Source organism: Talpa europaea (genome assembly GCF_964194135.1).
Source record: "Talpa europaea genome assembly, chromosome: X".
NCBI lineage: Eukaryota > Metazoa > Chordata > Mammalia > Eulipotyphla > Talpidae > Talpa > Talpa europaea.
Window position 1 is genome coordinate 8,162,398 of NC_140081.1, and position 12,792 is coordinate 8,175,189.

The window sequence follows — 12,792 nt, forward strand, 5'->3', positions numbered from 1 at the left end:
GATACAGGTAAAATCTCACCTTGCTTAGCAATCCCCTGGTCTAATAATAGTTGCCCATGGATTATTTGCACTATTCTGGAACTACTTCTTTCAAGCCTTTAGATGTACTACTCACTATGAAATCAACCAATATGTTAATTAAAATAAAATATCAATTTATTAAAATGGCACCCTAAGGACCTCAAATATACCCTATTTTGTTTCTTTGATGTGGGAGGTCAGTTATTTGACCTGGTTGTTCTGGAAAATTGCCTTTTTTATTTAATGAGCAGTAAAGTCGGCCAGAATGACCTCCATCGCTTTTTTTTCCTGCTGTTAAAGTTTTCAGCTTAGCAGCTTTTGAATGTGGCTTTTAGAGACTTGGCATCCCCATTCTTGAGTTTGAAATCTCCCCTTTACAGTTGTACAAAGTACTCTGGGTGTTCCAATTAATGGAATGATCTTGAAAATAATTGAAAAAAAATCTGTCATTCAGACTCTACACTAATTCATACTGGTTTTTGTCCCCGATGGATCCAAATTCTTGTGGGTTCATTGGGCTTTAAACCCAATATTTTAGAATTATTGCAAAGTACACATTCTTGAGCTGTTGATGCTTCAAAACCTTTTACTTTCACAGAAAACTCTCTTGGGCTTCCATTTCCTCACTTTAAAAACAGAATCTAAATCCTTCCCTGCTGTTTTTATTAATTGTGTTATTGATGAAGATAATGACTATACTGACATATTTTCTCAGTAATTGGCCACCTTTCCTTCCTCCGTTCTTCCTTCCGTCTTCCTTCCTTCCTCCTTCCCTCCCTCCCTCCTTGCTTGGTGTTTTCATAATTGCAGATGTATTTTTTCAAGAATAAAGTGTGCAAGTTTTGCCTTTGAATCGAAACAAATCTTTGACTTCACTTTAGAAGTTTCTACTCACTGTCAAGGACTTCCTTGGTTAGGATAGTATCTACCCTTTAAATCTTTCTTTTTTTTTCCCTCTAGATCATCTAGTTTTCACTTTACCAAGAGCATCATTACCCTCAAATATGGGATCTTTGTAACTTGTTCCATTTTTTGTCATTTCTGTACTGACGCCAGCGGCAGCCATCTTGACAAGTCTGTGCAAATGTCAACACTCCTGGTGACTAATCAGATGTCTTCAAAGACTCTTGAAAGGCAGTTTTCTAAGTAGTTGACCCTGCAATTTTTTTTTTTTTTTTGAGAAGAGATGTGATGTTTAGTCATGAGAAAAAGCCTAGGGCTCCTGCATGGCTGAAGCCTGGAGATACAGGGGCGACCCATGTGAGGGGTGGGAGTGAGAGTGGCCACATGAGGCTGAATCCAGCTGAAAAATGAAGGGCCCGAGTTTGCCAGTGGCCCACTGTGTGAGCCCTGTGGGAATGACGTGCTGCAGGCCAGGAGCCATAGGCCCAGGCTGCCAGTTGTTCTTCAGGTGTGTGTGCGAAGGGCCGCGCACTTCTGCCTGGGGGAAGGGGGAGTACGGAAGGGAGCCGGCAGGACTTGTAGGCCCACGCTGGCTCTTCGACCTCTTCCTGATTCCTGGCCTGCGAGGAGCCATGTGGATTCTAGTTTCCACTGCCCTGGGTAGGTGGGGGTAGGAGGAGCACCTCGCTGCTGAGGTAACACAACCTGGCTCCCCATGCGACGGTCTGTATGCGGCCTCCACAGATCTCAAGGGCCAGGTCTCCCCATACTCCAGCTGGTCCCCACCACGCAGACTCTCACCAAGGGCCCCCAGTGATGAATGGCAAAGCCCACAGATGGGGGTGGCTGGGGAGATCTGTTCCAGGAACCCATCCCAGGGCCAGGGGATGGAACATGCTGGCTCAACACTCAGGGCTGACCACGGAGCCGACATTTCTCACCCAACCAGACCTGACATCTGAAGAGAAAAGGACATTCCTTGTTACAACACAGAGAAATGTGTGGCTGGAGATTCTTCATGTAATTACAAATGCCTTCCTCGCCATCTAGACGTTGCTCAGCTTTATGCGTCTGCTTCCGAGGGGCCTGTGGAGGCTTCTGTTCTACTGAGAAGCAGTAGGTCTTCTGGGTACATTTTGAAGACAGAAGACAGGGAGGCTGAAGCAATCACGGACATGCTGAGCAAAGGCAGCCGGGAACAGGAATGCTAGGCCCCAGGCCCATCTGCACGGATTGTACTGGAAACTAGAATGCGTGTGCTGTCCTCAGGAGACATGGCCAGAGGCCCATGGTGGGAGTCCATGTGGAAAAAGACCACGCTGGGTAGTTTGGTGCCATGGAAGCTGACTAGCGAGCCTGACAAGAAACAGCTATTTGCTTTTTTACCAATGTGCCACTCTTTGCAAAAGAAAGTACAACAGCACAGGACAAGAGCAGAAAAGAACATCCATTCTGGGCATCTAGTACAGGACCCAGTAAAACAGTAACCCTATACACGGAGGGCCTGGTAATAAAAGAAGTCTCGCGACTGCCTTCCACTTATTGGTGTTCCCAGTAACACCGATACACATCATTGCAAGAGGTGAAAGAAAGAGCTTTCCATTTAAAAATAAGCATGCCACAATCAGTCCGCCCCCCCCACCCCCGCACAGTTTCAGACTTAAGTGTGATGGGCCACCTGCTGCTCTGTCTGCAGTGTCCACTCAGGTTCTCACTTGTGTGGGTGGCTTTATGCTGTCCCAGGAGGGTGGCGCTGTTCTCTCCTTCCAGAGGCATCACTTCAATCCCTCAAGAAGTGGCTTCACCAGGGGTTCCTGGCCTCGGCAATATTGACGTCTGGGCTGGATCACCTGGATGGGGCTGTCCTGTCCATTGTGGGGTGTCTACTAGCATTGGGGGTCTCTACCCACCAGATGCCGGTAGCATCTCCTCCTCCAGCTGCAACAGCCAAAAGTCTCCTGGCTTTGCCAGATGTCCCCTGGGGGCCATGATCTCCCCCTAGTTGAGAACCACTGTGCTAGACTGACCAGGAGTGACTTTGTCTCTCTCCCCGCCCCGACCCCATTCCCAAATGGCTCTTCCCAGGGCCCGGGAACATGAGAGACTTGGAATCCTCTGGCCCTGAACTTGCCTCTGGTGCTGAGCAGCCTTCAGGGATATTTTTTGACTTACAAGACTTTCGATCACTCAGAATAATGCTCTGATGGCCTTTGAAAGGAAGGTCCTTTCAGGCTAAATTCTGGGCAGGAAGGAAGTATGTAAATTTTTCTGTTTAGTTTATGGGAGGTTCAGGCTCAGAATTCTATACACCCAAGGTCAGTGTAACCGGAAGGGCCTGGAGCACTTGAAACTTAGCTCCCCACCCCTCCTTCCCCACATTTTTAATAAATGTCTATACTGAGGTCTAGAGAGGGAAGTGACTTGCCCAGGCTCGTATCTGCTCCTCTGATGGAGACATAGGCCAATCTAATTCTTCTTTGCCCAACATGCCTGAAGAGTCTGAGTCTCCACACACAGGTACATGGCTAGAGCTTTACAAGCAACAGTTCTGGTCAGCCAGGCTAGTTAAGGAATGCAAGTTTTGTAAATGATGGAATACTGCAACCAATTAGTGCAAACAAACATTTATTGTGAAATATTCATCCTACCCTTTATTAGGTATTACATCATCAAAGCACTTTGTGGCAATGAAAATAGCTTTTTTACCCCTCTGATTCACCCACTATTCCATTAAAGCTGCAAAAAATGTGCAATCTGCTTGAAAAATAGGTTGCTCTTATTTACTCATTTGTGAAAAGTCAAAAATTAAAAAAGAAAATGATACTAGCTTACGGGGCCCCTAGAGCCGATCCGCCTTCCCGCTTCCCAACTACTCCCCCAAATAATTAACAAAGATAATTTGTTTTAAATGCCTTTTTATAAAACCAATGCACCTTTCCCCATATTATAATCATAAAAATGTTAAAAAGCCATTATTTACTTTCTTGGAAAAAAGGTGGCCAGCCGTTGTTTTTTGATTGGGAGCATGTGTATTTCCTGGGAGTTCACTTTCTTTAATTTTATGCTCCGGTTTTTGATGGGTTTCCTAAGGGGCTCTGTGTTTCCCATGGACTCTTCTCCTTGGCTGTTGATGTCATAGCCCTGAAGCACGGAGTCTTCTCTTTTGAAGGAGAAGTTTTTGGTGGACACCCCCGAGAGGCCTTTGATCTTGCCACAGAAAATGGTAGGCACAGCGTCTTCCACCGAGACGATCACCTTGGCCGCCTGGGACTCGCTCACCACCTCGACGTTGTTTTCGGCTTTGACCTCGCCGCCGGGCTGGCTGGGCGGCTTGAGCGGCTCGGGAGCCTTGCTGCTGCCCACGTGGCTGTCCATCATGGCCGGCGCCTCATGGGGCATGGCAAAGGGCATTTCCACGGCTCTGGGAAGTTTCTCCACCAGGGTGTGAGCTGGGGTGTCCACTGGCCCACTGCTGTCATGCAGTGTCTCGGGGGCGGGCTCAGATTTCCGGTGGGCTGCCAGGGACAGGTCCAGGGCTGCATCTTCCTGGCAGATCGGGGGACTAACTTCGCCAGTCTTGAGCCAGGGCATCGACTTCATGGAGAGATCCAGGGCCTCGTTCTCACTCCCCATCTTGATGACCGTGTGGCGGCTGAGCTGGAAGTACTCCCGTGGCTGCAGGATGTCGAAGGGCTTCAGTTCCTCTTTCTCCAGAGGGGTCTGGGTACCTTTAAAGGGGTGCAGGCCAAAGGAAGATGGTGGCTTGGGGAAGCTGGAGCTGAACTTGGATTCGGAGCTCTGAGGCACCGGGATGGGGATGGGGATGGGGACCGGCACGGGCAAGGGGACGATCACCGGGTAAGGTACCAAGAGAGTGGCCGGCGGCACCAGGGGGGACAAGGGGGCATTAAAAGGCTGGGGGGGTGCAGGGGCATATCCAGGAGGAGGCTGACAGGGTGGGGGGCCGAGAGCACCCTGCGAGGGAAACAAATTCTGGAGCACAGCTTCAAAGGGCAACGTGGCCTCCTGCGGCTGGCTGGGGATGCGCAGGTCCAGGAGCTGGGGCTGGGCCTCTGGGTCCTCAGCCCCCTGGAAGAGGTTGTTGTGGATGGCACTGGACGAGCATGGCGCCTCTTGCGGCAGGACCAGAGGGGAGTTGAGGTGCTGGAAGACGTGTTGCTCCAGCACCACGGGCAGCTGCACGGGCCCCTGCGTGGTCATGACGTAGGTGGCGTTGGTGTTAGGGGTGAGCTCGGGCGCGGAGCTTCCCTCCACCTGCATGTGAATGGGCATCACCACGGGGCTCTCCCCCAGGCACAGGGGCTGCAGCACGGTGGCCGCCACCTTCAGCGCCATGCCACTCTGGGACTCGGCCGGCGGGTTCAGAATGGACGGGGCCGGCACCGTCACCAGAGCCTTCTTTACCAGGTCAGTGGAGTTGATGTTCCAGGCCTCCGTGGTGATCAGCTGGGCCATGCCATTCTCCAGTCTGTTATTAGCCAAGGCAGGGGAGGAGTCGGTCATGTCCATGGCCAGGTTCTGGGACTGCAGATCATCCATCACTCGGCTCTGATGCCTCTGGGCCTGAGACACAGACACATAGTATTAGTCTCCTTAAGAGCTTCCTTACAATTGCTCCAAGAGCCCCCTCGGCATCTTTGAAAGGCTTCCACATTCCATAGTCTAGTGAACCAGGGAGCACCCCCATCTCTATGTGCCCCCCACGTCACAGGCACGTCTAGCCTACAGGAACACACCCACGCGATCAGCTGTGCGCGGGGAGCCCCGCTTTCACAGACGATTAAGTTATAAGCACAGACGATGTAGTGACTGAACGGCCAACTGAGGTTAAACAGTATTTTCAAGCTTAATTCTCAGCTTATATGTTTACCTTCAACAAACACCAACTTTGCTTCCACATTGCTATCTGGAAAAGTTATGCTACGCAGAGATTTGACTTGCTCCAATTCAAATAAGCAGCAAAGATTTACTTCCCTTTGAGAAAAAAAGAAAACCCAGTCACATTAGAATATTCCACGAAAATGGAAGGGGGCGTCCCAATCACAGGAAACAGTCAGTGCAGCCCTTGTAGCAGAGACTGGATGCGCGTGGCAGCAGCGCCTTCACGCGAGGTCGTTGGCGCCATCCTATGGCCTCTCTCCGACCAATGGCATCTGTCTCCTCGCATCATGAAAATCTACTCCGAGGAGCAAGAAGGCTGGAGAACGTGCGTGCGTGAGCGTTCCTGGGGCCAGCCTCAACTTTCCCGTCGGTCAGCTCATCTGTCTGGCCCGTGCCCGCTCCTCACTCCAGCTCTCCAGGATAGGGGTTGGTGGCGGGGAGGGAGCGGTGACGATCCCGGGGCTAGGGAAAAGCTACACTTTTTGGAAACAATCCTCAGAGGTGAGATAATCTTTCTGGAAGTCTGTGCCTCCTCGGGCCGCCTCCCGGGAGGCCAGTGGAGCCCAGCATGGGTGCTTCCTGGAGGAAGCAGGACGGCATCTACTATATGGCTCTCCATGGAAACGTGTCCATATTTAGCCCTGTTACCATGGAGAAGGCAGGCACCATGTCTAACTGGGAGATCTTTGCAGCCCTGGAGGCTGGTGGGGCTCAATAATAATTCAATAATCCTCAGGTTGGCTGGGCAGGCTTTGGGCAACTCAGATTCTTGATTTTGCCTGTCTGAGCTGTCTAGACCGAGGCCGGTAGTCTTCTCTTCACCTCCAAATTACCCACACAACCTCCAAAACAAGTGAGAGAGGCAGCCCAGCACACCATGGGAGGAGAAGTAAACAAATGAGGCCTCACTACAGGGAGGCAGCTTTAACAAATGAACAACTCTGTGATATTTCCAAGGCAATCGAAATGTGTCAACTGCAAAGAGCAATTTTCTCGGTGTTTCTCTGAAGGAGGAGGAGGAGCGCCGCCGCCGAGGGAGAGCTCCAGTCTGGCTGCCTCTCTCTGGGCGCAGCGCCTCCAAAAACCTCCAGGTGACCCAATGCTGGCCAATAATGCCCCTGGGACAGAGTGGGGAGACAGCCTGCCCCCAGGGAGGCGAGGGGGCTCGCCCCAGCTGAAGGGCCTGGCTTTTCCTAAGAGGAGTCCGTTCCTGATTCAGCCCAGAAAAACGCCACCCTCCAATACAAGCCTCACCCATTTGCTCATCCACCTGATTCGTTCGCTGAGTGCTACCACATACCAGCACTTGCTGGGGGCTAGAGACCCTGCTATGAGCAGGCCAGACAAGGTTCCTGCTGTCGTGGAGATGATAGTCTAGAGAGAAATACCAACATCAGTGGGAAGAAGTTTTGTTAGCCACTCTCTAGAAGGCCTGTGAAGATTCTGAGAACCTCAAGCCTCTTCCAGAAGGATCTACTTATAGTGTCCAGAACGCTCAGGAAGGGGGTGAGAGAGTCCAGAAGGGAGTCTGGGATGGGGCTGCTGAGGACAAAAACAATGGTTAGAGAGGGCACCTGAGGCACCCAGCTGAGGAGGCTTCTGATAGCCTGCAAGGCAGCCTGCTGGGAGAAGTCAAGACATGTTCTGTGCCACCTTTAGGATTATTGCGCAGTGAGGTGAGACTTTCTCCCAACTACTGCACCTGTCAGCCTTCCAGAAGTGGAGCGCGCTCTCGCTCTTTCTCCCCACCCAACGCTGCGCCCCCTCCTGGCTACGGGAGAGAAGACCAACTTCTCAATGCCTTCTACCCCTGCTCCTCGCATAAAAAACCCCTTCAGCTTAGGTACCATCTCTCATTGCTTCCTTCAAAACCTCATTTTGCCCCCTACCTGGCCCTGGTTCTAGCCCAGCTACTCTCCCAGAACCTTCGCATTCAGAGTGTGAGGAGGGGACCTCGCTAGGGGAGGCACTTCCCACAAGTCCCTGCTCCTTCCACAGATGGCAAGACCTAAAGCTCACTGAACATTTTCTACGCTCCAGGCCCTCTACTGAGAATGCTAAATACTTTCCATGTTTTGCCTCATTTGGTCCTCAGAGCAACCCTACGACAGGGTCCTATAATTATTCCCATTTTATTGCGAAGAAAAGTGATTCCACGGGAAGATTAGATAACTAGCTGAAGGGTACGCCACGGCTGGGATTAGAATTCAGGATCATGTTTAAAAAATGAGCAGGGGATTGGAAGAGACAGTTCACTGAAAAAAAAACCAGAGCTGGCCAATAGGCACATGAAAAGATGCCTATCGCCTCTCACTAGGGAAATCAAAACACGGAGGTAACGCTTTACAAAAGACAAGAAGCAATAGTTCTGGTGAGGATGCCCAGAGAAGGAAGCCCATGGGCACTGTGGGTGGGAAAGTAAACTGGTACAGTCATTATGGAAAACAGTATGGAGAATCCTCAAAAAGTTAAGAATAGAACCACCACATGATCCAGCCACTCTTCCACCTCTGGATATTTATCTGAAGAACTGAAAACACGAATTCAAAGAGCTATGCACCCCCATATTCAACACAGCAGTAGTCACAATTGCCAAGAGTTGAAAACAACTTAAGTGTCTATCACGGATGGATAGAGTTGTATATATGCACCACAGAATACTACTCAGCTATAAAAAAGATTAAATCCTGCCCTTTGCAGCATGGATGGAGGTAGAGGGTATGATGACGCGTGACATAAGTCAAGACAGAGAACATAAGTCAAGACAGAGAAAGACCCACACTACGAATCCATTCACATGGGAAGTAAAGAAACAAAACAAATGAATGAAGAAAACAAACAAAAAAAAACCTCTTAGTCTACAAGAACAAAATAGTGGTCACCAGAAGGGAAGGGGGAAATTAGATGGATAAATTGGGTATAAGAGGTCAACTGTATGATGATGGATGAAAACCAGATTTTTGGAGACAAACTTAATGCAGTATACACAGATGTTGATCTGTAAGTCTGTGCACCTAAAATTTATATAATGATATGAAGCAACAGCACTTCAATAAAAAAAGATGAAATGCTGCCATTTGCAACAAACAACATGGATGAACCTGGAGGGGATTATGCTGAGTGAAACAAGGCAGACTGTATGATTTCACTCATGTGTGAAATATAAAGAAACAAAGCAAACAAAAAATAAAACTCCTAAAGAGAACAGATGGGTGGTCACCAGAAGGGAAGAGGGCTGAGGCTGGGTGAAACAGATAAAGGCATCAATGGTACGGTGGTGGATGAAAACCCGGCTTTTGCTGGTGAGCCTGATGCCAATGATGATGCTGTGCACCTGAAATTTACATGCTCTCATAAACCAACGCCACCTCAATACGAATTAAAAAAAAATCGAAGGCGCAAATGGCTGCATGGGTTTCTGGAAAGGACCGGCTGCCATCTTGAAGAAGCCTGCAGGCTCATGCTCTTGCTGATGAACGGGAGGCCGTAGGGGCCGCTCTAGCCCAAAACAAAATGGTGTGGAGGGGTGTACGCCTCCTAGCTTCCACACCGGACGAGCTTGAGATGGACCTTGGATTTTATCTACCTCAAGCTCGTCCGGTGTGGAAGCTAGGAGGCATACACCCCTCCACACCATTTTGGTTTGGGCTAGAGCGGCCCCTACGGCCTCCCGTTCATCAGCAAGAGCATGAGCCTGCAGGCTTCTTCAAGATGGCAGCCGGTCCTTTCCAGAAACCCATTCAGCTGTTTGCGCCTTCTCTTTTCTCCTCCAGGGCCCACCTTGTCCCTCTAGCCAGGAAAGGTGCTAAAGGGTCACCAGACTTCCTGTCTTTGGGGAGTGCAGGCCAAAGGGCTACCTATGGTTCTTTTACTGGTGGCCACCTTTCAGCCCTCTTTCCGTGGCCCGCCTACCCCGCCGTGGCTTCTGGACACAGACATCGGGTGGGTGGGAGGGCACCTCAGAGCTCCTGCCGCACAGGGAGGCAGTCAGATCCTCTGTTGGGGCTTCCCGTCGCTGGGAACAGGGCCGGGACCAGATGGGATGCCAGACAGGCCGGATGCAACATCTCTGCGGCAAAGGGCCAAAATCTCACTTCCACCTCCTCCCACATGACAGCTCTGGCCTGTCTGACTACTTGAAGTGGGGATGGTGAGCAGCTGCAGCCCCTCCCCTCGGAGCTACTGGCCCCTGAGCTGAGGACTGAGTACCCGCTCCCCAGCAGGGGAATGCACGGGGTACCCTGCCTTCATCATGAGCTCCCCCAGAGAAGTTCGTCTCTCCATTCCCTCTACTCCTCCTGCCCTGTTGTTCACCCTGCCAGCAGGCACCTCACAGCTGGGGCAGCAGCTGTGGGGCCTGAGTGCACCCAGTGAGATTGCGTTTGCAGTCGCTGCTGCGGAGCCAGGCCTGGAAGCCCCAGTGAAGGCCGGAGAATAACAGCCAGCTCAGAAGAGGAGAGTTCAAAGGGCAGGTGCGTCCCCAAGGACCAGGGCAGGCTGAGAAGCCAGGAAATGAGTAGAGCGAAGGCAGGAACTGGCCTCCCTGTGACTAGTGTGGGTGGAGGCGCACTGAGGGGACCTTTGCAAATCGAGGGGGTCTCCCAGGAGCCAGCAACTCATGCTCAAGCCGAGGGGCGTGATTTCTTGATGTGACAATGAGTTTCAATGGGGCGGCCTGTCCATTGGCCGTGAACCTGCGCTGTTCTCACCGGGGGGCAGGGCCGGGGATCTGTAAAGGAAGCGGCCAAGCTGGAGCTCCCCGAGAACCTGGCCAGTGGCTGGGTCTCACCCCTCTGTAGCCCATGTGCCCCCTGGATGGAAACTCTGGGGGAAGCCTCAGGGCCCAGGGCAGGTGGGGAAGGACTCTCCGGGGCAGTAGATGGGCACTAGGACCTGTGGGGTCACAGAATAGTTATCTGAACCCCTGGTCTAACCCTCCTGCAGATCTAAATATACCTGAGGTGGGTTCTCCCTAAGGTCCAGCCCTCAGCCTGGAGCCTCCTGGGGCCTCTGCCTTCACCCAGCCAACTCCAGCTCATTTGTCACTTTGGTGGCTCCTCCTTTAAGATCTTCCCCCACCCTCGCTGAGCTCCCACAGGACCCCAACTTTCCCTGGTCTAGTCCTGACCACCCCCCACCCCCGGGGACTGTCCATTTTCTCTTTTCTCCAAGATGGAGGGACACTTTCACCTTCCTGTCTGTACCTGGGGCGCACATGAGCGCAAGAAATACCTCCTGAAGGAAAGAGTGCGTGAGTGAGTGTCTGGGCCTTGCAGAGCCCGATGTGCGGGTGTCCAGGCTCTCGTTGCAGGGCCACCGTTCACAGCCCCGCGGCGTGCCGGGGCTGGAGGGGTGTCAGAGCTCACCTCTAGCCTCCTGCTGACTTTTTTACAGAGAGTAAACTGTGATCCAGGAAAGCTGGCTAAAACTCAGCCAGGGCCAGTTCTTTAAGCGGTCACCATACTCTCCTTGTGGAAAGAGGAAAGGGCGGGCCCCACAGACGCCATGGAGGGCAACATGGCGGCTCCCACCTTCACTGGCCAGTGGGAAACTCTGATGAGCAGAGGATGCGGAAGGCCTTTGTGGACAGGGAAGAGGCCCACAGGGAGGAGGTGTAAATGACTTCATCTGGTGTCCCTGGGTTTCTCTGACACCCAGAAAAAGAAAGCCAAAGCGAAGATGCTTTTGTGAAGAAGCTGACCTGGCACCTACCTCCTAAGTGGTCGGTCACGGCCCTGCCCCTCAGTTGGCTCGCTGGGTACCCACAATTCAGGGCGTGATATACGCTAAGCATCTAAGTAACTGTAACTGGTGGAAAACTAGTTTTACTCTCCCTATTGGGTGTATTAATTCTCAATTACTTGGCCCAGTGATTAAATTTTTTGAGTGTTAAAACATCAGCACAGGGCCGCTTACTGACGCTGTGAACATAACTGCCACACGAAGTGGTCCCAGACTGGTTAGTATACAGAGACGACACAAGCTGGTTGCCTGCCTTCTGGCCGATTGCCTTTTCCATCCGGAGATCTACACAGCCCTCCGCAAGGAATGCCATCGCCCAGATTCGCTTCTGAAGTGAATTTTCCAATGTGTTCCTTCAGGTATTCAAACCGTGGTGGCCGTGCTGTTCATGATGGCGTCTCACCTTCGTGCCCGTGGGCAGGGCTGGCGGGGGCGGGGCTCTGCCAGAGAGGACAGAGGGCAGATCTCAGCTCTGCTATGGTATTGGTGAAAACGGAAGCGGTGGGCACATGTGAACGGGCCTTGGATGCCAGGGCACCCCGAGGGAAGCAGAGTCAGGCTGTCATTACGGCTCCATGAAACTTATTTATGTTCATTTTGTCACCCCGTCCTTTCTAGTCCCGTTTTTCTATTTGATGGTGTGTTTGGCAGAAGACATACATGATCTTAAAAGGTGTGTGTGTATAGGAGGGTGCTTCGTTGGTTCTTCTGATTGGAGCGCAAGAATGGCAAAGTTGCAACTCAGCAGCGTAGATGCTTTCGAGACCCCTGAGACTTCAAGGGTCCCCCTGCCTAACTGAGTCTTGGGGTCACAGGCCCAGCCCAGCTGCGCGCCCACTGTGCAGAGCAGGATGCTGAGCTTCTGGGGCTGAGGGGAGCTCAGAGGCCACAGTGCCCAGACCCTCATATCTCTGCTCCTTCAAAAGCACAGTCCATCTGTCGCTGTGGCCTCCGTGCCCCGGGTCTAAGGGGTCCCTCACAGTACCTCTAGCGTGACCAGCACTAAACACCAAAGCTCAGCGGGATGGTCTGATTCAACCATGGGATGGTCAAAAGAGTTGGATGGGCGAGGAGTTTGATACAACAGGAGCAATAAACCCCTTGACCCCGTGATATGTAAGAGAGACTGACAGAGAAGAGATGAGATTCAAGACACAACTGTGCGCGTGAGCTGTGCGTGGCTGTGGGAAAGTCATTTTCTATCCCTGGGACTCAGTTTCCCAC

General features: G+C 51.7%; 1 protein-coding gene across 2 annotated transcripts; it reads right to left on the reverse strand.

Moving 5' to 3' along the window:
* Window positions 1-3,900: 3,900 nt before the first annotated feature.
* Window positions 3,901-5,535, reverse strand: RAI2 (retinoic acid induced 2; the record flags this gene model as incomplete). 2 transcript variants are annotated; one of them, XM_084258624.1, is made up of 2 exons in its annotated part: window positions 5,350-5,535; window positions 3,901-5,199 (listed from the first exon to the last, which is right to left on the reverse strand). In XM_084258624.1, the coding sequence occupies exons 1-2, from the start codon at window positions 5,482-5,484 to the stop codon at window positions 3,901-3,903; spliced, it is 1,434 nt and encodes a 477-aa protein (XP_084114750.1). In that variant the 5' UTR covers window positions 5,485-5,535. The 2 variants fall into 2 exon arrangements, with proteins under 2 accessions (XP_084114750.1, XP_084114749.1); XM_084258623.1 differs by having other exon boundaries at window positions 3,901-5,535.
* Between the last annotated feature and the right edge of the window lie 7,257 nt (window positions 5,536-12,792).